The 27,577-nt window shown below is 46.4% G+C and overlaps 1 protein-coding gene across 1 annotated transcript in view; it reads left to right on the top strand.

Moving 5' to 3' along the window:
* The first annotated feature begins 6,146 nt into the window (after positions 1 to 6,146).
* zgc:63863 (uncharacterized protein LOC393372 homolog) overlaps positions 6,147 to 27,577 on the top strand; it is a 55,915-nt gene continuing 34,484 nt past the window's right edge. The window contains exons 1-5 of the mRNA XM_059640600.1: positions 6,147 to 6,321; positions 15,193 to 15,378; positions 16,450 to 16,530; positions 17,434 to 17,620; positions 20,496 to 20,597. Coding sequence (XP_059496583.1) covers positions 6,255 to 6,321; positions 15,193 to 15,378; positions 16,450 to 16,530; positions 17,434 to 17,620; positions 20,496 to 20,597 — 623 coding nt within the window. The 5' untranslated portion in view covers positions 6,147 to 6,254. The remainder of the gene's footprint in view (positions 6,322 to 15,192; positions 15,379 to 16,449; positions 16,531 to 17,433; positions 17,621 to 20,495; positions 20,598 to 27,577) is intronic.

The following is a 27,577-nucleotide window of genomic DNA, read 5'->3' as shown; positions in this document are numbered from 1 at the left end:
CCCGGACTGACCTATCCCCTACCTACCTCCCCAACTACACTCACCTTCACAGGCTCCATCCCCACCCCTTTAACTTGTCTGTCTCCTCTCCATCTATCTTCTCCTCTATCCATCTTCGATCTGCCTTCCCCTCTCCCTATTTATTTCAGAACCGTCTCCTCCTCCCCCATTTCTGATGAAGGGTCTAGGCCCAAAACGTCAGCTTTTGTGCTCCTGAGATGCTGCTTGGCCTGCTGTGTTCGTCCAGCTCCACACTTTGTTATCTTGGATTCTCCAGCATCTGCAGTTCCTGTTATCTCAACTCAAGGAGCAGATCTTTTTTTACAAATCATTCATGGAATGTCAGTGTGCTGGCTGGGCCAATATTCCTTGTCAAACTCCGGTTGCCCTTGAGAGGACAGTGGTGAGCTGCCATCTTGTAGTACTCTAGTCCTTTTGATATTGGAACAGCCACAGTGCTGTAATAAAAATAAAATACTGCAGATGCTGAAGATCTGAAATATACAAAAAATGACGGAGAAACTTAGCAGGCCTAATAGTATTTGTGGAGAAAGGGAGTTATATTTTGAGTCCAATGACTCTTCTTTGGCATTCGCGCACATTGCTGTTAGACAGGGAGTTCCAGGATTTTGATCCAGTGATGTTGAAGGAACCGCCATATAGTTCCAAGTCAGGATTGTGAGTGGCTTGGAGGGAAACTTGTAGGTGGTGGTGTTCCCATCAACATGCTGCATTGTCTTTCTAGATGGAAGTGATTGTCGGTTTAGAAGGTACTGTCGAAGATGCTTTGGTGAATTTCTGCAATGCATTTTGTAGCTGGTACTCGTTGCTGCTACTGTGTATTGGTGGTGGAGGGAGTAAATGTTGTTGTGTGTGCTGCCAGTCAAATGAGCTCGTTTGTCCCAAATGTTGTCAAACTTAATGAGTGTTGTTGGAGCTGTACCACTTCAGACAACTGGGTAGTATTCCATTACACTCCTGACTTTGCCTTGTAAACAGCAGACAGACTTTGAAGGGTCTGGAGGTGAGTTACTCAGAACACAAATGTTTTGCAGTACAGAACAAGGCCACTTGGCCTGTCTTGTTAAGCAAACATTGTTACCTACTGCTAATCATTTCCCTTTTCCCCATCTCTTGCATGTTATTTCTATACAAATAATCATCCAATACTATACTGAATCCCTCAATTGAACCTGCCTCCACCACGTTTCTAGGTAGTTCATTCCATACCCTAACTACTCACTTTGTGAAAGAGTTCTTTCTCTCATGCATTTGCTCCTGTAAGATTCTTAGTCTTTGACCTTCTGTCGTGGCCATTGTATTTATATGTCAGTTTCTGGTCAATGGTAACTCCAAAGATGATGGTGGTGTGGTTTTTGCTGATGGTGATGTCATTGAATGTCATGGGTTGATGGTTAGATTCTCTCTTGTTTTAGATCATTATGCCTAACAGATTTTATTGTAAGGTGAGATTGGTTCAACTGGGCCTCTTCATAGAGTTTAGAAGCATGGCAGGGCATCTGTTTGAAGCGCAAAGAACTGTAACAGAGCTGGATACACTAAATGCAGGGAGGATGTTTCTCCTGGTAGGGGAGTCTGGAATGGGGTAACAGTCTCATGATAATGAGGTAAACTATTTAGGTCTGAGAAGAGAAAACACTTCTTTCCTCAAGGGGTTAACCCATGGATTTCACTACCATTGAAGGCTGAGTAACAGAATATATTCATCAAGGAGATAGATAAAGTTTTTGTTTTAAAGGCATCAAGGTGAAAGAATGGGAATATGGCATTGAGATAAAGGATCACTGTGATCATACTGAATGGTGGAGCAGTCTCACAAGGTGGTATGGTCTACTCCAGCTTCTAGTTTCTATGTTTCAATGAGAGCTGTCACTCTCACCTTGCCTCTAGAATTAAACATTTTTGTCTCTCTCTGAACCAATGTTGTAACAAAGGCAGGAGCTGAGTGGCCCTGGCGGACCCCAACCTGGGCATCACTGAGCAGGTTACTGTTGAGCATATGCTGTCTGTGTTCTGGTAGATGACTTCCATCACTTACTGATGAATGGCAGTTGACTGATGGGGCAGTAACTGGCTGGGTTGGATTTGTCCTGCTTTTTGTGTACGGGACATGCCTGGCCAATTTTACACATTGTGGGTTAGATCCTGGTGTTGGATCCGTACTGGATCAGCTTGGCTAGGAGGTGTGGCAAGACTTCAGTATGATTGTCAGTGACATAGCCTTTGCTGTATCCAGTGCCTCCAGCCATTTCCTGATATCACATGCAGCAGAACAAATTGGTTGAAGGCTAGCATCTGCGATTCTGACCACCTGTGGATGAGACCCAGGTGAATTGTCCACTTGGCATTTTTAGCTGAAGATTTAGAACATAGAACATAGAGCATTACAGCACAGTACAGGCCCTTCGGCCTTCGATGTTGTGCCGACCTGTCATACCGATCTCAAGCCCATCTAACCTACACTATTCCATGTAGGTCAGTATGCTTATCCAACGACAACTTAAATGGACCTAAAGTTGGCGAATCTACTACCGTTGCAGGCAAAGCGTTCCATTCCCTTACTACTCTCTGAGTAAAGAAACTACCTCTGACATCTGTCCTATATCTTTCACCCCTCAATTTAAAGCTATGCCCCCTCGTGCTCGCCGTCACCATCCTAGGAAAAAGGCTCTCCCAATCCACCCTATCCAACCCTCTGATTATTTTATATGTCTCAATTAAGTCACCTCTCAGCCTTCTTCTCTCTAACGAAAACAGCCTCAACTCCCTCAGCCTTTCCTCACAAGACCTTCCCTCCATACCAGGCAACATCCTAGTCAATCTCCTCTGCACCCTTTCCAAAGCTTCCACATCCTTCTTATAATGCGGTGACCAGAACTGTACACAATACTCCAAGTGCGGCCGCACCAGAGTTTTGTACAGCTTCACTATAACCTCTTGGTTCTGGAACTCGATCCCTCTATTAATAAAAGCTAAAACACTGTATGCCTTCTTAACAGCCCTGTCAACCTGGGTGGCAACTTTCAAGGATCTGTGTACATGGACACCGAGATCTCTCTGCTCATCTATACTACTAAGAATCTTACCATTAGCCCAGTACTTTCCCTTCCGGTTACTTCTACCAAAGTGCATCACCTCACACTTGTCTGCATTAAACTCCATTTGCCACCTCTCAGCCCAGCTCTGCAGTTTATCTATGTCTCTCTGCAACCTACAGCATCCTCCGTCACTATTTTTTGCAGCTTTATCTTTTGTGCTGCTTTCCCTCATCATTGTGGAGGGGAATATTTGAGGATCATCCTCCTCCTGTAGTGTTTATCACTTCAAGCTCCTCTAAGTCTGCTTTGCAGTAAACCTGATCTGCTGCATGCACGTCATGGGCTGCCTCGCACTGACCCTCAACTGCTTCACGTTTTTTCCTGTCTACTTCACACCCTCTTGGGCGACTTCACAGTAGTCCTCTGCTGCTACACACTCCTCCACATCCACTTAACACTTATCCTAGATAATAAAATGTGAGGCTGGATGAACACAGCAGGCCAAGCAGCATCTCAGGAGCACAAAAGCTGACGTTTCGGGCCTAGACCCTTAGGCCCGAAACGTCAGCTTTTGTGCTCCTGAGATGCTGCTTGGCCTGCTGTGTTCATCCAGCCTCAAATTTTATTATCTTGGAATTCTCCAGCATCTGCAGTTCCCATTATCTCTAACACTTATCCTAAATGGCTTTGCACTCCTACTCTGCTTCACAATGCTCACGGTCTACTACACAGTCATCCTCACCTGCTGCCTATTTCCCAAACAGTTGGAATCATAAGGATTTACAGCATTGGCAAGAGGCCCTTCAGCCCATTGTGTTTGCAAGCCCATCTATTCTCATCCCACATCCCAGTGCTTGGTCCACAGCCTATATGCATGATGCTTCAATATGGTGGGCAAAAAATAGTGCCAAAATGAGTGATGAAAGAACATAGAACAATACAGCGCAGAACAGGCCGTTCGGCACTCGATGTTGTGCCGGCCCGTGAACTAATCTAAGCCCCTCCACCTACACTATCCCATCATTATCGATATGCTTATCCAAGGACTGTTTAAATGCCCCTAATGTGGCTGAGTTAACTACATTGGCAGGCAGGGCATTCCACGCCCTTACCACTCTCTGAGTAAAGAACCTGCCTCTGACATCTGTCTTAAATCTATCACCCCTCAATTTGTAGCTATGCCCCCTTGTACAAGCCAACGTCATCATCCTAGGAGAAAGACTCTCACTGTCCACCCTATCTAATCTCTGATCATCTTATATGCCTCTATTAAATCCCCTCTTAGCCTCCTTCTCTCCAACGAGAACAGACCCAAGTCCCTCAGCCTTTCTTCATAAGGCCTGCGTTCCAGACCAGACAACATCCTGCTCTCTGATGAAGGGTCTAGGCCCAAAACGTCAGCTTTTGCGCTCCTTGGCCTGCTGTGTTCATCCAGCTTCACAATTGGCTATCTAACATCCTGGTAAATCTCCTCTGCACCTTTTCCAATGCTTCCACATCCTTCCTGTAAATGGGGCAACCAGAACTGCACGCAATATTCCAAATGAGGCCGCACTAGCATTTTGTACAGTTGCAGCATGTCATCACAGCTCTGGAACTCAATCCCTCTACCAATAAAATCTAACACACCATAAGCCTTCTTAACAGCACTATCAACCTGGGTGGCAACTTTCAGGGATCTATGTACATGGACACCAAGATCCCTCTGCACATCTACACTACCAAGAATCTTTCCATTGACCTGGTATTCTGCCTTCCTATTATTCCTACCAAAGTGAATCACCTCACATTTATCCGCATTGAACTCCATTTGCCACCTTTCAGCCCAATTTTACAGTTTATCCCAGTCTCCCTACAACCTGCAACATTCTTCCACACTGTCCACCACTCGACCGACTTTAGTGTCATCTGCAAACTTACTAACCCACCCACCAATGCCTGCGTCCAAATCATTTATAAAAATGACAAACAGCAGTGGTCCCAAAACAGATCCTTGAGGCACACCACTAGTAACTGGGCTCCAGGCTGAATATTTTCCATCAACCACCACTCGTTGTCTTCTTACAGAAAGCCAGTTTCTAATCCAAACTGCTAAATCTCCCTCAATCCCGCACCTCTGTATTTTCTCCAATAGCCTACAATGTGGAACCTTATCAAAGGCTTTACTGAAGTCCATGTACACCCCGTCAACTGCCCTTCCCTCATCCACACGCTTGGTCACCTTCTCAAAAAACTCAATGAGGTTTTGAGACACAACCTGCCCTTGATGAATCCATGCTGACTATCTCCAATCAAATTGTTGCTTGCTAGATGATTATAAATCCTATCTCTTATAAACCTTTCCAAAATTTTTCCTACAACAGACATAAGGCTCACAGGTCTACAATTACCTAGGTCATCCCTACTGCCCATCTTGAACAAGAGCACAACATTTGCAATCCTCCAGTCCTCTGGTACTAAACCTGTATACAATGAGGACTCAAAGATCAAGGCCAAAGGCTCCGCCACCTCCTCCCTAGCTTCCCAGACAATCCTCGGAAAAATCCCATCTGGCCCAGGGGATTTATCTACCTTCACACCTTCTAGAATTGATAACACCTCCTCCTTACTAATCTCAATCCTTTCAGTTCTAGTAGCGTGTAACTCAGTCATCTCCTCTACAAAGGATGTACAGAGATGTTCAAGAAATAATGGGAACCGTGCTCCTAAGATGCTGCTTGGCCTGCTTTGTTCATCCAGCTCCACACTTTGTTACAAAGATGTTCAAATTGACATGAAGAAATGATTGGAAGTCAACAGGCTCCAACAACGCAGCTTCTGAGGAAGGCCAGCGGACTTGAAAAGTTAACCCTGTTTTCTCTGCACAGATGTTGCCAGACCTGTTGAGCTTTTCCAGCAATTTCTGTTCCTGTTTCTGATTTCCCAGTTGTTATGGTTTTTACACCGAACTACAATTCCCAAAAAGCAATTGGTGAACGCCGCCGGAGGAGGCGGGGTCTGAGATGATGGACGGCTCATTTATCCAATAGGCAATCGCTATAACGGAAGTTCGGCGCCGGCTACACCTATCAGGCGGTGGCCCGGAGCGGGAGCAACGGCGTCGAAGCGTGATGGAGCAGCTGTCAAACGTCGCCTAATTGCTGTCATCGTTTGGTTTGACGGTCGGTGAATAGGGAAAGGAGAGCCACCCACCAAATGAGGAAGGGCCGGAGGCTGAGTCTGAGAGGCTCGGCGACCGTTAGCGTTTCCCGAAGAGCGGCAGGTGAGGGAGGGCCGGGGGAAATCGGGGAATGGGGATTGGGGATTTGCGGGGGGGGGAAGCAGGGGACCCAAGGGCCGATACGGGGCTGGGCGGGGATTGGAGGAGAACATCCACACCAGCGCAACACCCGCCCCCCCCCAACCACGGAGACGGGGGAAGATGGGAGATTCCCCTCATTCCCCATCCCCAGTCACACCCCGCATCTCCCCCCCCCCCATCGCACCTCCCCCCCATCGCACCCCGCACCTCCCCCCCATCACACCCCGCATCTCCCCCCCCCATCGCACCTCCCCCCCCATCGCACCCCGCACCTCCCCCCCCATCACACCCCGCACCTCCCCCCCAGTCACACCCCGCATCTCCCCCCCCCATCGCACCTCCCCCCCCCATCGCACCCCGCACCTCCCCCCCATCACACCCCGCATCTCCCCACCATCGCACCTCCCCCCCCCCATCGCACCCCGCACCTCCCCCCCCATCACACCCCGCACCTCCCCCCCATCACACCCCGCATCTCCCCACCATCGCACCTCCCCCCCCCATCGCACCCCGCACCTCCCCCCCCATCACACCCCGCATCTCCCCACCATCGCACCTCCCCCCCCATCGCACCCCGCACCTCCCCCCCAATCGCACCCCGCACCTCCCCCCCAATCGCACCCCGCACCTCCCCCCCAATCGCACCCCGCACCTCCCCCCCCAATCGCACCCCGCACCTCCCCCCCAATCGCACCTCCCCCCCCCAATCGCACCCCGCACCTCCCCCCCAATCGCACCCCGCACCTCCCCCCCAATCGCACCTCCCCCCCCCATCGCACCCCGCACCTCCCCCCCAATCGCACCCCGCATCTCCCCATCATCGCACCTCCCCCCCACATCGCACCCCGCACCCCCCCATCGCACGCCGCACCTCCCCCCCACCATCGCACCCCGCACCCCCCCCACCCCCCCACCGCACACCGCACCCCGCACCTCCCCCACCCCCCCACCGCACACCGCACCCCGCACCTCCCCCCCAATCGCACCCCGCACCTCCCCCCCAATCGCACCCCGCACCTCCCCCCCAATCGCACCCCGCACCTCCCCCCCAATCGCACCCCGCACCTCCCCCCCAATCGCACCCCGCACCTCCCCCCCATCGCACCCCGCATCTCCCCCCCATCGCACCTTCCCCCCCCCCCCAATCGCACCCCGCATCTCCCCACCATCGCACCTCCCCCCCCAATCGCACCCTGCACCTCCCCCCCAATCGCACCCCGCACCTCCCCCCATCGCACCCCGCACCTCCCCCCCATCGCACCCCGCATCTCCCCCCCCATCGCACCTTCCCCCCCCATCACACCCCGCATCTCCCCACCATCGCACCTCCCCCCCCAATCGCACCCCGCACCTCCCCCCCATCGCACCTCCCCCCCCAATCGCACCCCGCACCTCCCCCCCATCACACCCCGCATCTCCCCACCATCGCACCTCCCCCCCACATCGCACCCCGCACCCCCCCATCGCACGCCGCACCTCCCCCCCACCATCGCACCCCGCACCCCCCCCACCCCCCCACCGCACACCGCACCCCGCACCTCCCCCACCCCCCCCACCGCACACCGCACCTCCCCCACCCCCCCCACTGCACCCCGCACCTCCCCCCCCCACTGCACCCCGCACCTCCCCCCCCCCCACTGCACCCCGCACCTCCCCCCCCCACCGCACCCCGCACCTCCCCCCCCCACCGCACCCCGCACCTCCCCCCACCACACACCGGTTTGGGCTGTCTGTACTGGATGTGTCAGGACGGATTGTTTTGTAATAAACAGCTGTTTGCTTGTTAAGTACAGGGACCCAGTAAGTGGTAAACTGAGAACTTTGGAATACTTGCTTGTGTCTTTTCATGTTTGCAACTATTTTGAGAGTAGCAGGGTGGATATCCAGGCAACTGACCCAGAAAGTTATTTCACGAGTAGACAATTTGCGAGATATTTCCAAAGTAAGTAGGTCCTTCCTTAGCAAAACTGACTCAAACTGTAATCTATGCACATATGTGATCTCCTATAGCTGTACAGTTACTTTTAGATAGTTGGCATTTATTGAAAGAAGAGTACATAGGAATAAAGAACAATATGGTACAGGCACACAGCCCTAAAGACAGGTAATTCCTGAAACACTGATTACTCCTTTCCTCCAGATGTTGCCTAACTTGCTGTGTTCTTCCAGCCTCCTGTTTGTCTACTGGTGCAGGAACAGGCTCTTTGGCCCACCAAGAGTTTCTATGGGAACAAGAGAGACTTGCGGCTGACGTGTTGCCTCCCAGGTTCCAGGGTCCGTGAAGTCTTGGATCGTGTTTTTGGGATCCTTAAGAGGGAGGGGCAGCAGCCCCAAGTGGTGGTCCACATAGGCATCAATGACATAGGTAGGAAAAGGGATGGGGATGTAAGGCAGAAATTCAAGGAGCTAGGGTGGAAGTTTAGAGCTAGAACAAGCAGAGTTGTTATCGCTGGTTTGTTACCTGTGTCACGTGCTAGTGAGGCGAGGAATTGGGAGAGAGAGCAGTTGAACACATGGCTACAGGGATGGGTCAGGAGGGAGGGATTCGGATACCTGGATAATTGGGGCTCATTCTGGGGTAGGTGGGACCTTTACAAACGGGATGGTCTATACCTGAATCAGAGGAGTACCAGTATCCTGGTGAGGAAATTTGATAATGCTTTTTGGGAGGGTTTAAACTAATTCAGCAGGGGGATGGGAACCTGCAATGTAGCTCCAGTGTACAGGAGGTTGAGAGTAGTGAGGTCATGAATAAGGTTCCAAGGTCGCAGGAGTGTACTGGCAGGCAGGAAGGTGGCTTGAAGTGTGTCTACTTCAATGCCAGGAGCATCCGGAATAAGGTGGATGAACTTGCAGCATGGGTTGATACCTGGGACGTCGATGTTATAGCCATTTGGGAGACATGGATAGAGCAGTGCCAGGAATGGTTGTTGCAGGTTCCGGGATTTAGATGTTTCAGTAAGATCAGGGAAGGTGTGTCATTGTTAGTCAAGGACAGTATGACAGTGGCAGAAAGGACGTTTGAGGACTCATCTAGAACATAGAACATTACAGCACAGTACAGGCCCTTCGGCCCTCGATGTTGTGCCGACCTGTCATACCGATCTGAAGCCCATCTAACCTACACTCTTCCATGTACGTCCATAAGCTTGTCCAATGATGACTTAAATGTACCTAAAGTTGGCGAATCTACTACCGTTGCAGGCAAAGCGTTCCATTCCCTTACTACTCTGAGTAAAGAAACTACCTCTGACATCTGTCCTATATCTTTCACCCCTCAGTTTAAAGCTATGCCCCCTCGTGCTCGCCATCACCATCCTAGGGAAAAGGCTCTCTCTGTCCACCCTATCTAACCCTCTGATTATTTTGTGATCACTGGTGAGGTAGCATGGGCAGAGGTTAAAACAGGAAGGGAGAGGTCACCTTGTTTAGGAGTGTTCTATAGGCCTCTGAAAAGCTCCAGAAGTATGGAGGAAAGGATAGCAAAGATGATACTGGATAGGAGCAAAAGTAACAGGGTAGTTGTTTATGGGGCACTTTAACTTTCCGAATAGTGACTGGAAACGCTATTGTTTGAGTACTTTAGATGGGTCAGTTTTTGTCCAGTGTGTGCCGGAGGGTTTCCTGACATATTATGTAGATAGGCCAACAAGTGGTGAGGCCACATTGGATTTGGTACTGGGTAATGAACCAAGGCAAGTGTTAGATTTGGAGGTAGGTAAGCATTTTAGTGATAGTAACCACAATTCCTTTACTTTTACTTTAGCAATGGAGAGGGATAGGTATATACTACAGGGTAAGAGTTATAGCTGGGGGAAAGGCAATTATGAGGTGATTAGGCAAGATTTAGGGTGCATAGGATGGGGAAGGAAACTGCAGGGGCAGGGCACAGCTGAAATGTGGAACTTGTTCAAGCAACAGCTGCTGCATGTCCTTGATCAGTTTGTACCCGTCAGGCAGGGAGGAAGTGGTGGAGTGAGGGAACCGTGGTTTACTAAAGAAGTTGAAACTCTTGTCAAGCGGAAGAGGGAGGCTTGTGTAAAGATGAGGCATGACGGTTCAGTTAGAGCACTTGAGAGTTACAAGTTAGCCAGGAAGGACCTAAAGAGAGAGCTAAGAAGAGCCAGGAGGGGACATGAGAAGTCTTTGGCAGGTAGGATCAAGGAAAATGCTAAAGCTTTCTACAGGTATGTCAGGAATAAAAGAATGACGAGAGTAAGATTAGGGCCAGTCATGGACAGTAGTGGGAAGTTGTGTGTGGAGTCCAAAGAGATAGAAGAGGCACTAAATGAATATTTTTCGTCAGTATTCATGAAGGAAAAAGACAATGTTGTCGAGGAGGATACTGAGATACAGCTATTAGACTAGATGGGGTTGAGGTTCGTAAGGAGGAGGTATTAGCAATTCTGGAAGGTGTGAAAATAGATAAGTTCCCTGGGCTGGATGGGATTTTTCCGAGGATTCTCTGGGAAGCTAGGGAGGAGATCGCAGAGCCTTTGGCTTTGATCTTTATGTTGTCATTGTCTACAGGAATAGTGCCAGAAGACTGGAGGATAGCAAATATCCCCTTGTTCAAGAAGGAGAGTAGAGACAACCCTGGTAATTATAGACCAGTGAGCCTTACTTCAGTTGTGGGTAAAGTGTTGGACAGGATCATAAGAGATAGGACTTATAATCATCCAGAAAGGAATAAATTGATTATGGATAGTCAACATGGTTTAGTGAGGGGTAGATCGTGCCTCACAAACCTTATGGAGTTCTTTGAGAAGGTGACCAAACAGGTGAATGAAGGTAAAGCAGTTGATGTGGTGTATATGGATTTCAGTAAAGCGTTTGATAAAGTTCCCCATGGTAGGGTATTGTAGAAAATACGGAGGTGTGGGATTGAGGGTGATTTAGCAGTTTGGATCAGAAATTGGCTAGCTGTAAGAAGATAGAGGGTGGTTGATAGGAAATGTTCATCCAGGAGTTCAGTTATAGTGGTGTACTGCAAGGATCTGTTTTGGGGCCACTGCCGTCTTGTCATTTTTATAAATGACCTGGATGAGTGCGTAGAAGGATGGGTTAGTATATTTGCAGATGACACTAAAGTCGCTGGAGTTGTGGATAGTGCAGAAGGATGTTGCCGATTACAGAGGGACGTAGATAAGCTGCAGAGCTGGGCTGAGAGGTAGCAAATGGCATTTAAAGTGGAAAAGTGTGAGGTGATTCACTTTGGAAGGGGTAACAGGAATACAGAGTACTGGGCTAATGGTAGGATTCTTGGTAGTGTGGATGAGCGGAGAGATCTCGGTATCCATGTGCATAGATCCCTGAAAGTTGCCTCCCAGGTTGATAGGGTTGTTAAGGTGTACAGTGTGTTAGGTTTTATTGGTAGAGGGATTGAGTTTCAGAGCCATGAGGTCATGATGCAGCTGTACAAAACTCTGGTGCGGCCACACTTGGAGTATTGCATACAGTTCTGGTCGCCATGTTATAGGAAGGATGTGGAAGCATCGGAAAGGGTGCAGAGGAGATTTACCAGGATGTTGCCTGGTATTGAGGGAAGGTCTTTATGAGGAAAGGCTGAGGGACTTGACGCTGTTTTCGTTAGAGAGAAGAAGGTTGAGAGGTGACTTAATAGAGACATACAAGATGATCAGAAGAATAGATCGGGTGGACAGTGAGAGTCTTTTTCCTCGGATGGTGATGGCTAACACAAGAGGACGTATGTTTAAATTGAGGGGTGATAGATATAGGACAGATGTCAGAGGCAGGTTCTTCACTCAGAGTAGTAAAGGCATGAATTCCCTGCCTGCAACAGTAGTAGACTTGCCAAGTTTAAGGGCATTTAAATGGTCATTGGATAAACATATGGATGATAATGGAATAGTGTAGGTTAGATGGGCTTCTGATTGTTGCGCAGACCTGTGAAACCATCGCGGGCCAAAGGACCTGTACTGCGCTGTAATGTTCTATGTAAGATTGCTCTGACACATATCGCCTTTCTAAATTAAAAGCCTTTGCCTGTACATTATCCATATCCCTGTGTTTTGAGCCTTTTAATATATGTCAGGATGCCTGACCGCCTGTTCTGGCAGTGCATTCCAGGCACTTCTCACCCTCTTATATAATAAAAAACAGTTGTCTCTTACATCTCTAAACTTTCTCCCCTTTACCTTAAACCTATGTCCCCTCGCAATTGACACTTCTACCCTGGTAAAAGGGCTCTGACTATCCGTAGAAACGTAAGATTTAGAAGCGGGAGTTGGCAATTCAGCTCTTGAGCCTATTCCATCATTTAACATGATAGTGGGTGATTTTATCCTTGTCTTAACTCCACTCTCCTGCCTCCTCTCCATGGCCCTTTTACCCCACTTTTCATCAGAAACATAGCAATTTCTTTCTTGAATCTGCAGTCTGGAGCAGAGTTCCACAGAACCACAAGCCTCTGAGAGAAGTAGTTTGCAATCCTCTCAAACTACCCTTCTTCCACCCGCCCCCCCCCACCATGTGCACGCGCGCACGCACACAAATCAGATTTTTCCAAGATTGTATCAGAGATAGTAGGAACTGCAGATGCTGGAGAATCTGAGATAACAAGGTGTAGAGCTGGATAAACATAGCGAGCCAAGCAGCATCCTAGGAGCACAAAAGCTGACGTTTCAGGCCCAGACCCTTCTTCAGAAATGGAGTGGAAGGGGGTTCTGAAATAAATAGGGAGAGAGGGGGAGGCGGATCGAAGATGGATGGAGGAGAATACAGGTGGAGAGGAGACAGACAGATCAAAGGGGCAGGGATGGAGCCAGTAAAGGTGAGTGTAGGTGGGGAGGTACGGAGGAGATAGGTCAGTCCGGGAAGGACGACCAGGCCAAGGGGGCAGAATGAGGTTAGTAGGTGGGAAATGGAGGTGTGGCTTGAGGTGGGAGGAGGGGATAGGTGAGAGGAAGAACAGGTTAGGGAGTCGGGGACTAGCGGGACTGGTTTTGGGGTGCATCCCAAATTCTATACAGCTGCAACAAGACCTGCTAATTCTCTACACTATGCCTGACCAGTGAAGTCAAGCATGCCGTATGCCTTTTTGACCATCTTGTCTTGTCACTTTCAGACAATTGTGGATCTTCTCGCCTACATTCCTCTGTATTCTAATACAAAGGGTTGTGCCATTTACTTCGAAAATGCATGACATCACATTCTTCAGGATTAAACTCCGTCTACCATTTTTCTGCCTAAGTCTGTAGCCTGTCTATATTCTGCCGTATCCTCTGGCAATCCTCCTCAAATCCATGGCTTCTCCAATAGTTGTGTAGCCTGCATTCGTACTAATCAGGCCCACTACACGCTCTCCTCCAAATCATTTCTATATATTGCAGCCAACAGAGATTCTAGCATTGATCACTGGAACACCACTGGTCACAGATGTCCAGCCAGAAAAACACCCTTCCACCGCTGTACTCTGTCTTCTGTGATGAAAGTCACTTCTGTGTCCATTTTACCAGCTTACTATGGATCCCATGTGGCTTCATATTTTTGCATCATCCTGCTATGAAGGACGTCAAAGACCTTGCTAAAGTTCACATGGACAACATCTATTGCCTTGCCCTTGATCATCTTTGTCGCTTCCTCCAAAACTTAAATCTCTCAGCACAAAGTCATGCTGTCTATTGCTAATAAGTCCATACTTTTCCAAATGTGAGTCAATCCTATCCCTAAAAATCTTCTCCAGTAATTTCCCTTCCACTGACGTAAGGCTCACTGGCCAATAATTTCCAATGTTATCTCTTTGCCCTCCTTAAACAAAGGAACAATGTTGGCTAGTCTCCATTTCTGTGACCTGTACAACGCCCCCAGCAATTTCCTCAGCGCCACCTTCAGCATTCTGTGATAGATCCCATCAGGTTCTGGGGACTTGTCTACTTTAAGTGGGCAATTTATAAATGTATGATCAAGTGAACTGGGAGAAATTGTTTACTTTGGAAGAGAGAACAGATTACTGTTTAAATGGAAAAAATACCTCAGAAATCTGCAACACAAAGGGACTTGGGGTACATGAAACACAAGGCTAGGACCCAGGTGCAGCAGAGAATCAAAGACTAATAGAATGTTGGCCATTCAGAGAAGATTCACAAGGGTTATCGCTAAAGGAATTGTGAGCAAAGGTTAAACAGGTTGGGACTCTACTTGTTGGAGTTTAGAAGAATGAGAGATGATCTCATTGAAACATATCTGTTTCTTAAGGGGCTTGACAGGGTCAATGCTGAGAGGATGTTTCCTCTCATGGGAGAGCTTATTACCAGAGGGCATAGCCTCAGAATAAAGGGGTGCCAATTTAAGACTGAAATGAGGAGGAATTTATTTTGAAACTACTTTCTTCTGATTTCTACGTAATCTTTCTCCACCCACCCTCAATAACTTCACCCCCTTGCTCATCAAGAATCAAGTACTTGAGCCTGGGACTTATCGTATAGCTCAGGCCATTGTGCAAATTCCATTGCTTTTTTTGAACAGCATTGTAGGACCATGAGAGGACAGATGGGGCCTCTGCTTACATTTTCATCCAAAAGGTGCCACATGTTTCATGCTGATACCTTTCTTGGCAATGCATTGAACTGTCATCCTGTATTATATACTCCAGCTGAAACTGAATTCACAGCCCTGCTGACTCAGATTTCACTGAGTTAAACAGCTGTAACTACTTAGTTCAGACAAGCTGAAATTTGGAAGAATCTTCACATGCATTTCCTGTGTTAAAATGTGCACAGTGTAAAGATTTCACAAACCAAAAATTGTGCTTTGCTGAGATTCTAGTGACCCATTCTGCACTGAGAATTAACCACATTCTTCATTCAACAGAACCTGAATCTAAGAAAAAGAAGAAATTGGTAGCTATCCATCAGGCTCTGAATGTTGACCCAGTGGATGTGGAAACTCTCCGGCAATCCGCCATTAGCGAGGGTGGGCTCCTGACCGATGAGATCCGCAGGAAGGTCTGGCCAAAGCTGCTGAATGTAAATGTTTATAACCTACCTCCAAAACCAGGTATGGTGGGAATGAGCATAACTGCTCCCTGGATTTAGTCCTGTATAGGAAAGCTTCAGCTGTAGCTATTTATTCAATTTACGTGATCCAGTACCTACCCTATATTCCATGTTGTGTTTGAAGTTTTTTTTGTACAAGCTGAGTGATTGACTGTTCTCTCAGTCAAATCATGGCTTATCTGTAACTTAACTCCATTTACCCTCTTTGGTCTTCTAATCCTTATCCAAATAAAAACTTCGAAAAGATAGTTACAGATATCAATCAATCTCCTGCATCATGAGAAACTTGCAGCTTTCAGCTCTTTTGTGTGGTGGAAAAGATAAGTGCTTCGTGATTCACTCCTGAGACTTCTGGCTGAAACATTCTACCCCATTATTCAAGACACAACCACCAGAGGAAGTAGTTCCTCTCCCTCTCTTTGCTAACTCCTTGAATCGTCTTAAACATTTTAATTGGATCACACCATAATCTTCGAAACTTAAAGGAATACAAGCCTTTCCCTTCTGTTCAGTCACAGTAAAAAATTTAAAATGATAATCATTGGTACCACAACCTTTTTAATTATGTCAGTTCTTTATCACATTATTGAGTCCTGTTTCTATTTGGAAAATCTGTCCAAGTACCACTTTGCCTTCTCTGTTCCAGCACAAGCAGTTCCTATATCTCAAATTCCGACTTGTGTACCTCCCTATCTCTGCTACCAAAATGACTTAGTAAGTGCCAAAATTAGTGAGGGTAAAGAGGCCAGCATTGGCGGCAGCCCTGAATAGACAGCACAGCATGCTGGCACAGACAAACTGTGGGTCACCAAATGTGTTGTGAAATGTTTGGTAGAGTGAAACCTGATATTGATGAACAGGCTTGTCACACCATGAGTGCTGGTTGCTGAACACATTGTGATGAGTCAACTTTTCCTTTGCATCCACCTGTCCAACCATCTCCCCCCCCCCGACTCCCCAACCGTGCGCGCGCACATGCCACAGTGTTCCATGTATTGGGAAGAAAACTTCGGCTTTATATTTTGAAGTAAAATACAGTGTGCCCTAATCTGACGAATGCCTGTCTTCTAAGGCAAAGACATAAGGGAAGGCCACAAAGACTACAACCAGGTGCTTATGGATGTACAACGGTCATTACGCAGGTTTCCACAAGGTAAGCACACTGACTCTGTAATGAAATTCAGTTGAGTGCAAAAATGGGGAAAATATTTAGTTTGTTGGGTTTCTGTCGAAGGCGAAGGGCAGAGAGTATTTAGTTTCTAGTCAGTTGTACCCTAACGTGATAGTTACATTCCTGTGCAACATCACATTATAGAAAATCATCCTATGGAAATAACAAGGCTTATGAGAAAAGTGCAGTTGGGGTAGACCATCAAAAAAATCACCCAAAAGCTTTAACACCAAGGATAGCACGATTTTGAATAGATGTTTAATTCATATCTAATAGTGAAATAAAAGTAGATTTTAACACTTTCTACCTTGGGGGAATAAAATGTCAAGGTGACCTGATGGGAGAGGAGGTTGTACTGTACCTCTCAGAAAACACTAATGACAAAGCCTGCAAAATGATCACGGGATGCTGGTGTGGAGACTGTTTTGGCGCAAACATACGTATTCACAGCAAAAGCCCATGAAACAATTGTATGATGTCAACATGTACTCCTCCACGTGCCGATGGAATTGCATTACAGCCAACACAAGTTCATGTTTTAGAAATAGCATTCGCCTACCCAGCAATCGTGTTGCAGCCAACTCGCATTGACGGAACACACATTATAGCAGAGCTCACTGTATTGAGATTCACTTGATGGGAAAAGACAGGGAAGTCAGTAGTTTCCTGTTCTGCAAGAATTGTGAAAGTGTTTAGAATGTTAAATCTCTCATTCTGGGTTTATGTCTATCATGTGTCAATGAGTTGACATTGTTGATTAGTTGGCCTGTTTTAGATTGTAACTTCTGTGATGAAGACAAACTTTCCTGTTGAGAACTGAATTGAAACAAAGATATATATTGGTTTCTTATTTCAAACTTATTTTCAATCAATTTTTAATATCAGGCATGAGTCCAGAGGAACGTGGGGTTCTGCAGGAGCAACTGATCAACGTCATCCTATACGTCTTACAGAGGAACGTACAGCTTCACTATTATCAGGGCTATCATGACATTGTCGTGACGTTCCTCCTGGTTGTTGGTGAAAGGATGGCCATTGCACTCATGGACATACTGTCTTCCCATCATCTCAGGTGAAGAACTAATCATGGTTAGCGGTGCATACTGAGCCCCATCTATATCAGTCAAATGTCAGTAACCCCTCCATGCTTGCAATTACAAAATTTAAACTGCAGACTTCAGTTTAATGCCAACAATAAACTAAATCAGAATTGCACAATATAAAAATACTCAATAATTGTAGGCAGTCTTAACCTTGACTTCATCCATATAAAAGCAGCCCACTTGATTGGGACCTTGTCTACTACCTTCAAAATTCAGCACCAGTGAACAGTGGCATCAGTGTGAACCATATATAAGCAATTTATTTTTAATATCCGACATGCATCCAAATAAACATGGAGTTCTGTGGGAGCAACTGATCAATGTCATTCTCCTATGTCTTACAGAAGAATGTGCAATTTCACGAGTATCTGGGCTATAGTGACAGGCGGTCACACCTCTTAGGGTTGGGTCATCTGATGTGTTAGTGTTTAAGCACAGGAGAGTGTTGCATGCCTTGAGGCATGGTAAGGGGACACAGAGAGCAGGGGTGCAGAAACCGCAGCCTTTGCAGTTGTTCAACAGATTTGAGATCTGGTCAAGTTAACGGAGTAAGGGATGCAGGGGAATATAAGCTAACCATTTCAGAGATATTGCTGTTGGAAAATTTGGATGAGGACCTGAATCTTGAAGATTACAGGACATTTAAGAATGACAGGAAAGTAAGAAAAGATGGCGGGGTGGCTTTGTTAGTTAATGATATTTGCACAATAGAGAGGGTGGCTTAGGTTCAGGAAAACACGACGTGGAACAGTTTGAGTAGAAATGAAGTCACTTGAGAGTGGTGTCCAGCTCTCCCCTAACAGCAGCCATGCAGTGGGGTGGCCATAAAGGAAGAATAATTAGCTTGTCAGAAAGGCTCTGTAATAAATGTCAGGGAATAAGAAATGAAAGAGAATAGACATAATCCTACGAATTACAGGCCAGTCAGTCTTACTTCTGTGGTGGGCAAATTATTGAAGAGGATTTTGAGAGAGAGTATTTATAATTATTTGGAAAAGCACGGTTTGATTAGAAATAGTCCACATGGCTTTGTGAGGGGTAGATCATGTCTCACAAGCCTTATGAATCTTTTGAGGATGTGACAAACACGTAAAGGCAGAGTCGTGGATGTGATGTATATGGATTTCAGCAAGGTATTCGATCAGGTTCCCAATGGTAGGCTCATTCAGAAATTAAGGAGGCATGGGATTCGGGGACATTTGGCTGTCTGGATACAAAACTGTCTGTCCAATAGAAGACAAAGGGTGATAGTAGATGGAAAGTAATCAGCCTGGAGCTTGGTGACCAGTGGTGTTCTGCAGGGATCTGTTCTGGGACCTCTGCTCTTTGTGATCTTTATAAGTGACTTGGATGGAGAAGTGGAAGGGTGAGTTAGTAAGTTTGCTGATGATACAAAGGTTGATGGAGTTGTGGGTAGTGTGGAAGGCTGTCGTAGGTTGCAGTGGGACATTGACAGGATGCAGAGCTGGGCAAAAAAGTGGCAGATGGAATTCAACCCAGAAAACTGTGAAGTGATTCCTTTTGGAAGGTCGAATTTGAATGCAGAATACAGGGTTAATGGCAGGATTCTAGGCAGTTTGGAGGAACAGAGGGATCTTGGTCCTACATTCATAGATCCCTCAAAGTTGCTACCCAAGTTGATAGGGTTATAAAGAAGGCATATGGTATGTTGGCTTTCATCAGATTTACCAGGATGCTGCCTGGACTGGAGGGCGGGCCTTATGAGAAAAGGTTGAGGGAGCTAGGGCTTTTTTCATTGGAGCAAAGAAGGATGAGAGGTGACTTGATAGAGGTGTACGAGGTGATTGAGAGGTATGGAGAGTGGATAGTCAGAGATTTTATCCCAGGGCAGAAATGGGCATAATTTTAAGGTGCTTGGAGTAAGGCGTAGAGGAGATGTCAGAGGTAGTTCTTTACCCAGAGTGGTGGGCATGTGGAATGTGCTGCCAGCAATGGTAGTGGATTCAGATACTTTAGAGACTTTTAAGCGACTGTTGGGTAGGCACACGGAGGATAGTAGAATGTAGGGTGTGCAGGGTAATTTGATCTTAGTAGAATAGTAGGTTGGCACAACATCATGAGTTGAAGGACCTGTACTTACTGTGTTGTACTGTTCTATTTTGATGGGAAAGTAAGATGCAGAAAGGTAGCCTGGATGAGTTCATAGACTGTGTTCAGGATAGCTTCTTATAACAGCATGTTCTGGAGCTGACCAGAGAGCAGGTTATGTGATGCCTGGAATTGTGTAATAGAAGAGGATTGATTTAACTAATAATAACCTCAGAGTGGAGGTCACCCTAGGTAACAGCAACCATAAAGGATACTGAAGGGTTTTGACAGAGTGGAGCGGGTGAACCTCAAACTAGGGGACATAGTTACTTAATAAGGGGACACTCATTTAAAAGATGAGAGGTGAAGAACTTCTCCAAGAAGGTAGTGAATGTCTGGAATTCTTTACCACAGAGTTATGGGGGCTGTATCATTGCATTTATTTAAATAGGAGGAAGTTTTTTTTTTAAATGTTAGGAAGTGGATGGCTACGAGGAGCTGGCAGGAAATGGGAGTTGGGGCCTGTGGATGATCAGGCATGATGGCAGGGCAGGCTTGAGGAGGTGACTGGCTTGCTCCTGCTCCTAACTCTAGTGTTCTTATTGGAAGCTGAGAGAAGAACTGGACATCCAAAATGTGTGTAAATGGGTAAATTGGGGATAAAGTTTCAGTGTGATGCCTTTAGGTAGGGAATAAACCAATAACAGAATGAGTGGTTGCAGGCCTGCATTATCTGCTTTGTGGTATTGAGTGAAATAAAGGGTAACCATATCTTTTGCTTTTGTACTCCCACAGGGATTTTATGGATCCCACAATGGACAGCACGAAACACATTCTAAACTACCTAATGCCGATTCTGCAGCGGGTGAACCCACAGCTCCATGACTTTATACAGAGGTGAGCCTTCTGTTTTTGTTTGCTGCCTTTATTGGCCTTACTGATTGTGTTTCCCTCCCCCACTGAAATGTTCACTGTTGGGGTCCTGCAGGCCATGACGCCAAGGATTCCTGGACATTACAAATGGCATAGTTAGCCTTGTTGCAAACTCAGGCAGATGCTCTGGTTGTTGTTAGTGAGTAACTCCTCTGGAAATACTCATTTTTGAGCAGAGCCTGAATTAGATTTGATTATGATGCCACTGAAATATGGTGTACATCACCAACCAGCAATGAAGATAACTGAACTAGCTGATCCCTGAACCAGAAAGTAAATATTTACCCCAGGTCCCCAGTCCTTCTTATTGTCCTCTCCTTACTATGAGCTGATGTCCAAAATCACTTCAACAAGACTGCCATCATCTTGGTGCCAAAGAAAAATCATGCCATGTTCCTCAGTGACTACTGTCTGATGGCTCTGACCTACATTATGAAGTGCTTCAAGTGGCTCATGTCCACTCTCTAGCCTCCCGTATTGCCTTTGCAATTCTCCTACATGTCCACAGCAGATGCCATCTCCTGAGCCCTACCTTCATCCCTGGAACAGCTGGGTAACCAGGATATCTCCATCTGGTTTCTACTGATTAGACTATAGTTCCACCTTCAACACCGTAATTCCAAATGAATCATCTCTAAACTCAAAGATCTAGGTCTCGTCTTCTTCCTGTGTAACTTGATCCTCGACTTTCTGACCCATAGACCACAATCAGTGAGAATAGACAACAACACCTCCTCCACCATATCCCTTTACCCTGGTGCCCCACAAGACTGTGTACCCAACCCCCCCACTATACTCCTTACACTCACTGTGGTCAAATTCTGCCCCAACCCCATATACAAGTTTGCTGATGATACCTCTGTTATAGAGATAATAGGAACTGCAGATGCTGGAGAATCCGAATAACAATGTGGGGGCTGGATGAACACAGCAGGCCAAGCAGCATCTTAGGAGCACAAAAGCTGATGTTTTGGGCCTAGATCCTTCATCAGAAATGGGGGAGGGGGAAATGGTTGTGAAATAAATAGGGAGAGTGGGGGAGGTGGATTGAAGATGGATAGAAGAGAACATAGGTGGAGAGGAGACAGACAAGTCAAAGAGGCAGGGATGGAGCCTGTAGAGCTGAGTGGAGGTAGGGGTGGGATAGGTCAGTCTGGGGAGGACGGACAGGTCAAGGGGTTGGGATGAGGTTAGTAGGAAAGTCCGATCTCAAACAATGACAAGATGGAAATTAAGGCAAGAGATTTCTGCCTCTACACTATGCCACTGAACACTCACTCTCCCTGAAAGTCAGCAAAATGAGAGAGCTGGTCATTAACTTCAGAAATTTGAGTGGAGGACATGCCCTGCATCAGTGGTGCTGAGGTGGAGATGGTCTACAGCATCTGGTTCTTGGGAGTGATGATCACCACCATTAAACTGTCCTGGCTCACTTATGTTGACGTGATGGTCAAAAAAGCACAACAGAGTCTCTGTTTCCTCAGGAGGCTAAAGAAATTAGACATGTCCACAAGAACTCTTATCGGTTTCAGGGGAGGCAATGGCCTCGTGGTATTATCGCTGGACTATTAATCCAGAGACCCAGATAATGTTCTGGGGACCTGAGTTTGAATGCTGCTAAGGCAGATTGTAGAATTTGAATTCAATAAAATACTGATGATGACCATGAATCCATTATTGATTGTCAGAAAAACCTCATCTGGCTCACTTTCGGTAAGGACACTGCCATCCTTACCTCGTGTGGCCTACATGTGACTCCAAGCCCACAGCAATGTGGTTGACTCTCAACTGCCCCCATGGGCAATAAATGCTGCCTGGCAGGTGACACCCTCATCCTGTGAATGAATACAGAAAAAATCACTATAGATGCACTGTAGAAAACATCCTGTCTGGATGCGTCGAAACATGGTGTCTAAACTGCTCTTTTCAAGGCTACAGGAAACTGCAGTTTGTTGTGAACACAGCCCAGTCCAGCACTCAAACCAACCTTCTGTCTATTGACCCCATCTATGCTACCTGCTGCCTTGGGAAAGCGGCTAATATTCATCAAAGACCCCTCTCATCCCAGTAATCCTGTCTTCTGTTGGGCAGAAGATGTAAGAGCTTAAATGCATATATAAATTGATTCAAGAACAAGAGCTTCCCTGATGTTATCAGACTTTTTGAATGGATCTTTCACATGTTAATTCTGATCCTTCTGCTTGCACCTTGTCTGTGGCTGTAACACTGTATTCGTCATTCTGTTCTGCTACTCTGCACTTTGTATGGCACAATACCCCTCTACAGCACCCAGCAATACTCTTCAGTATATTTTGATACATTGTGACAACAATCAATCAATCATTGACACTGGAGCAACTGAATGTCGGGTGAAAATAAAACTGTAAATTAGTGGTGATGCTACATATGGGCAGATAGTTTCATAAGACTAATTCTCCACAGTGACGCAGTGGGCAAAGGTTCGGGGCCGTATGTCAAGTAGAAACAAACTGGCTAATCTGCCTTAGCAATTCAATACCTGCAGGTGGAGACTTGTGTTTTATATGCCTCGCTACTGGCCTCCTGTGTGGATACTCAGTACTACAGCTCTGTAACCCTTTTTGTCACATTTTTAACATTGAAAACCTTGAAAAAATTTCCTAGAGCAGCATAATAAGGGAGAGGGGAAAATGCCAAGTTAAAGGAGGCATCATAGGGTGGGGTCACAAAAGATTTGTGAAAGAGGTGGCCCTCAGAGTGTCAGCTCGCTTCTAATCAGAAAGTTGTGGAGTTGAGCACAAAGTTCAAGGCTGACACTTTAATACGGTGCTAAGGGATTGCTGCATGGTGGGTGGTGCCATCTTCCAGATGAGATAAGGAGAATTGATGGCGTAGTGTTTGTATCTTAAGGAAGTGATGGCCTAGTGATACACGGATAAATCCAGGAAACTCAGCTAATGTTCTGAGGATCCGAGTTCAAATCCTGAAATGGCACATGGTAGAATTTAAATTCCATTTTTTTAAAAAAAACTAATCTGTAATTAAAAATCTACCAGTGAGTGTGAATTATTGATTATTGAAAATACCCATCTGGCATATATGTGGCTTCAGAAACACAGCAATGGTGTTGACTGCCGACTGCCAACTGCCCTTTGAAATGACTTAGCAAGCCACACAGTTACATCATTTGCTACGAATTCTCAACAAAGAAGTGAAATCAGATGGACCACCTGGCATCGACCTAGGCACTGGGAGGGAAAAAACAACCGAACAGCCTTGTTGACCCGCAAAGTCCTCCTTAGCAATATCTATGGGCTAGTGCAAGAACTGGGAGAGCTGTATCACAGACTAGTTCAGTAACAGCCTGACACACACTATCGGTACGATACTGAGAGTATGATAATATCCCAGACACCAGCATCACCATCCCTGGAGGTGCCCTATTCCACTGGCAGCAGAGGTAGTGGTACAGTGGTATACAGTCAGGAGGAGTTGCCCTGGGTTGTAATGTGTCTATCCATGACGGTGTTGGTAAAAGAGGCCACCACGTAGTTCTGCCTTCACGTAGAGAATACCGCCCATCGTGTTGTATGGCACTATCACTGTCCTCAATGGGACAGACTTAGAACAGATCTAGCAACTGAAGACAAGGCATTCATGAGGCCCTGTGGGCCATCAACACCAGAATTATACTCTAGCATAACCTGCAGTCTCATAGCCTAGCATCTCCCCGACTGGACCACTACCATCAAAGCCAGAGGATCAATCCTGGCTCAATGGAGAGTGCAGGAGGGCATGCCTGGAGTAGGACCAGGCATACCTACAGATGAGCTATCAATCTCCTGCAGCTTCCAAATAGGACTACTTACATGTGAAACAGCATAAGCAGCAATTGATAGACAGAGCTCTGCAACCCCATAACCAACGGATCATATCCAAGCACTGCAGTTATGAATGGTGCTGGATAATAAAACAGTACACTGGAGGAGGCGGCTCCGCAGTTATCGCCATCCTTAATAATGGAACAGCCTAGCACATCAATGCAAAAAATAAGGCTGAAGCATTTGCGGCAGTCTTCAACCAGAAGTGCTAAGTGAATGATCCATCTCAGCCTCTTCCAGTGCTCCCCAGCTTCACAAAGACCCCCCTGGTCTTCAGCCAATTTGATTCACTCCATGTTATCAAGAAACGGGTTGGAGGCACCGGATACTGCAAAGGCTAGGGCCCTGACAACATTCTGGAGCCCAAGTGTTCAGTACCAATGCCAGAACATGCCATACCTCTAGCTAAACTGTTCCAGTGCATTTATAAAACTGACATCTACCCAGCAATATGGAAAAATGCCTGGGTATGTCCTGTACACACACAACAGGACAAATCCAACTTGACCGATCGCCACTCCATCTGTCTACTCTCAATCATCATAAAACAAGGGCAGCACAGTGGCTCAGTGGTTAATACTGCTTCCTCACAGCAGCAGGGATCAGGGTTTGATTGTTCCTTCATTGAGAAGGTAGTTATTGGCTGCAATGTAACAACCGAAAGAGCTGCGGATGCTGTAAATCGGGAACAAAACCAGAAGTTGCTGGAAAAGCTCAACAGGTCTTGCAGCATCTGTGGAGGAGAAATCAGTTAATGTTCTGGGTGGTGTGACCCTTCTTCAGAACAATATAACACTACCTGTTGACATTCAGTGGTGTTACCATCATTGTCAACGTTGTTGAGGTCACCATTGACCAGAAACCCAACTGGACTAGCCACAGTGGCTACGAAAGCAGGTCAGAAACTGGGAATACTGTGCCTAGTTTCTCCTCTCCAGAATCTCCAAAGCCTGTCCATCTACAAGGCACAAATCAGGAGTGTGCTGGAATATACCCCCCGAGCTCCAATAACATTCAAGAAGCTTGACAGCATTCATTCTCTCCACCACAAATGTTCAGCAGCAGCAGCAGCAGCAGTGTGTACTATTTGCAAGATGCACTGCTGAAATTCACCAAAGATTTTCAGATAGCACCTTCCAAACCCACACGTGCTTCCAACTGGAAGGACAAAAGCAGCAAATATATGGGACCACCACTTGCAAGTTCTTTTCCAAGCCACTCACTGTCTTGACCGGGAAATATATCACGGTTCCTTCAATGTCACTGGGTGAAAATCCTGGAATTCCCTCCCTAGTGGCATTGTGGGCCAACCTAAATTGTAGACTGTAGTGATTCAGGAAGGCAGCTCACCACCACCTTCTCAAGGGCAACTAGGAAGGGGAAATAAATTCTGGATAGCCAGTGATGCTCACATCCCATGAGTGAGTCTTAAAAAACGGACCAGTAATCCAGAACCGTAGAAAAAGGATCTGAGGACAATGGTTCAAATCCTTCCCAGGCAGATGGTGAAATTTGAATTCAATAGAAAGTCTGCGATCTAGCCTAATGGTGACCAACTAACTACGAAGATTGCCATTAAAAACTCCAGATGGTACACCTGTCCTTTTTTGGGGAAAGAAATTTGGAATCCGAATCCAAACCCCGCCTGGCCTACATGTGACTCCAGACCCAGTGTGGTTGACTCTTAATTGTCCCCAAAATAGTTTAGCAAATCACTCACTAAGTTTATGGTCAGTTATGGAGAGCCGAGAAATGCTGGCATAGCCATTAACAGTCACATCCTGTACTGTCTTCTATATATAGATAAAATATTCCACAGTACTGATCTGAAGAGGTGCAGTATGGAGTCCTCCCAGTTTTCTGGTCGATCGTTAGCCATCAAACAATATGACAAAAATGGATGACCTGCTCGTTATCTGACCTAGGAGGTTGTAAGAATTTGAATCGGTGTGTGGGGAAAATTGATTGAGCTAGAAATGATTTAGTGATGAGGAGGGTGAAAGGCTATCAGGGATTTAAAGACAAAAAATAGAATTTTAGATACCTGTTGGGAAACAGGAAGTTGATATATATTTATGAGTACTGGGTGAAGAGTCGACAAGGCTTGCTGTGCCAAAAGGAAATGGGCAGATATTTAGTTTAGTGCTGGCTATGTGAAGGATAAGGGGTCAGCTAGTGTTGAAATAGTTGAATCAGGTGTTCACAGAAGATAATAAAATGTGAGGCTGGATGAACACAGCAGGCCAAGCAGCATCTCAGGAGCACAAAAGCTGACGTTTCGGGCCTACACCCTTCATCAGAGAGGGGGATGGGGAGAGGGAACTGGAATAAATAGGGAGAGAGGGGGAGGCGGACCGAAGATGGAGAGTAAAGAAGATAGGTGGAGAGAGTATAGGTGGGGAGGTAGGGAGGGGATAGGTCAGTCCAGGGAAGACGGACAGGTCAAGGAGGTGGGATGAGGTTAGTAGGTAGATGGGGGTGCGGCTTGGGGTGGGCGGAAGGGATGGGTGAGAGGAAGAACCGGTTAGGGAGGCAGAGACAGGTTGGACTGGTTTTGGGATGCAGTTCACAGAAGATAGATGCATTTCTCCACAACCTCATGATACTCTAAATTGTTTTACAAGAAATTAATTACTTTGGAGCATTAGTTGTAACGCAGGTAATCTACCATGAACTGAATCACTGCAAAGATGACTTTGATAACTTGGGCAGTATAGCTACTGGACCCGTTTAGTAATAAAATTGTGTTTAGAAACATTTGCTCAGCTCTCCCTAAGGGCTCAGTGGTAAATATACCACCTGGTCTTGTACATGGGAAGGGCAGAGGTTCTGAACATTGCCTTTTCTGTGTAGGTGGATCTCCACCGTCTGATCAGCAGTGAATGCACTCAATCAGCTTCTGTGTTCCCATGGTCAGGAGGGTATACAGCCACATTGGTGAGCATATATGAATATCAAGTTGGATTTAAAGAAAAAAAAAATTGTGAACAGGATACATTTGACTGAGATAAAGTTTCCATGGCTTGCAGTGTAGTTATCTTGGACACATGCCAACGATATTAACCATTTCTTGTAAAATTGTAT

The sequence above is a fragment of the Stegostoma tigrinum genome, chromosome 2, assembly GCF_030684315.1.
Source record: "Stegostoma tigrinum isolate sSteTig4 chromosome 2, sSteTig4.hap1, whole genome shotgun sequence".
Classification (NCBI taxonomy): Eukaryota; Metazoa; Chordata; class Chondrichthyes; order Orectolobiformes; family Stegostomatidae; genus Stegostoma; species Stegostoma tigrinum.
The sequence above is the reverse complement of the archived record's forward strand: the minus strand, read 5'-3'. Positions and strand labels throughout refer to the sequence as shown.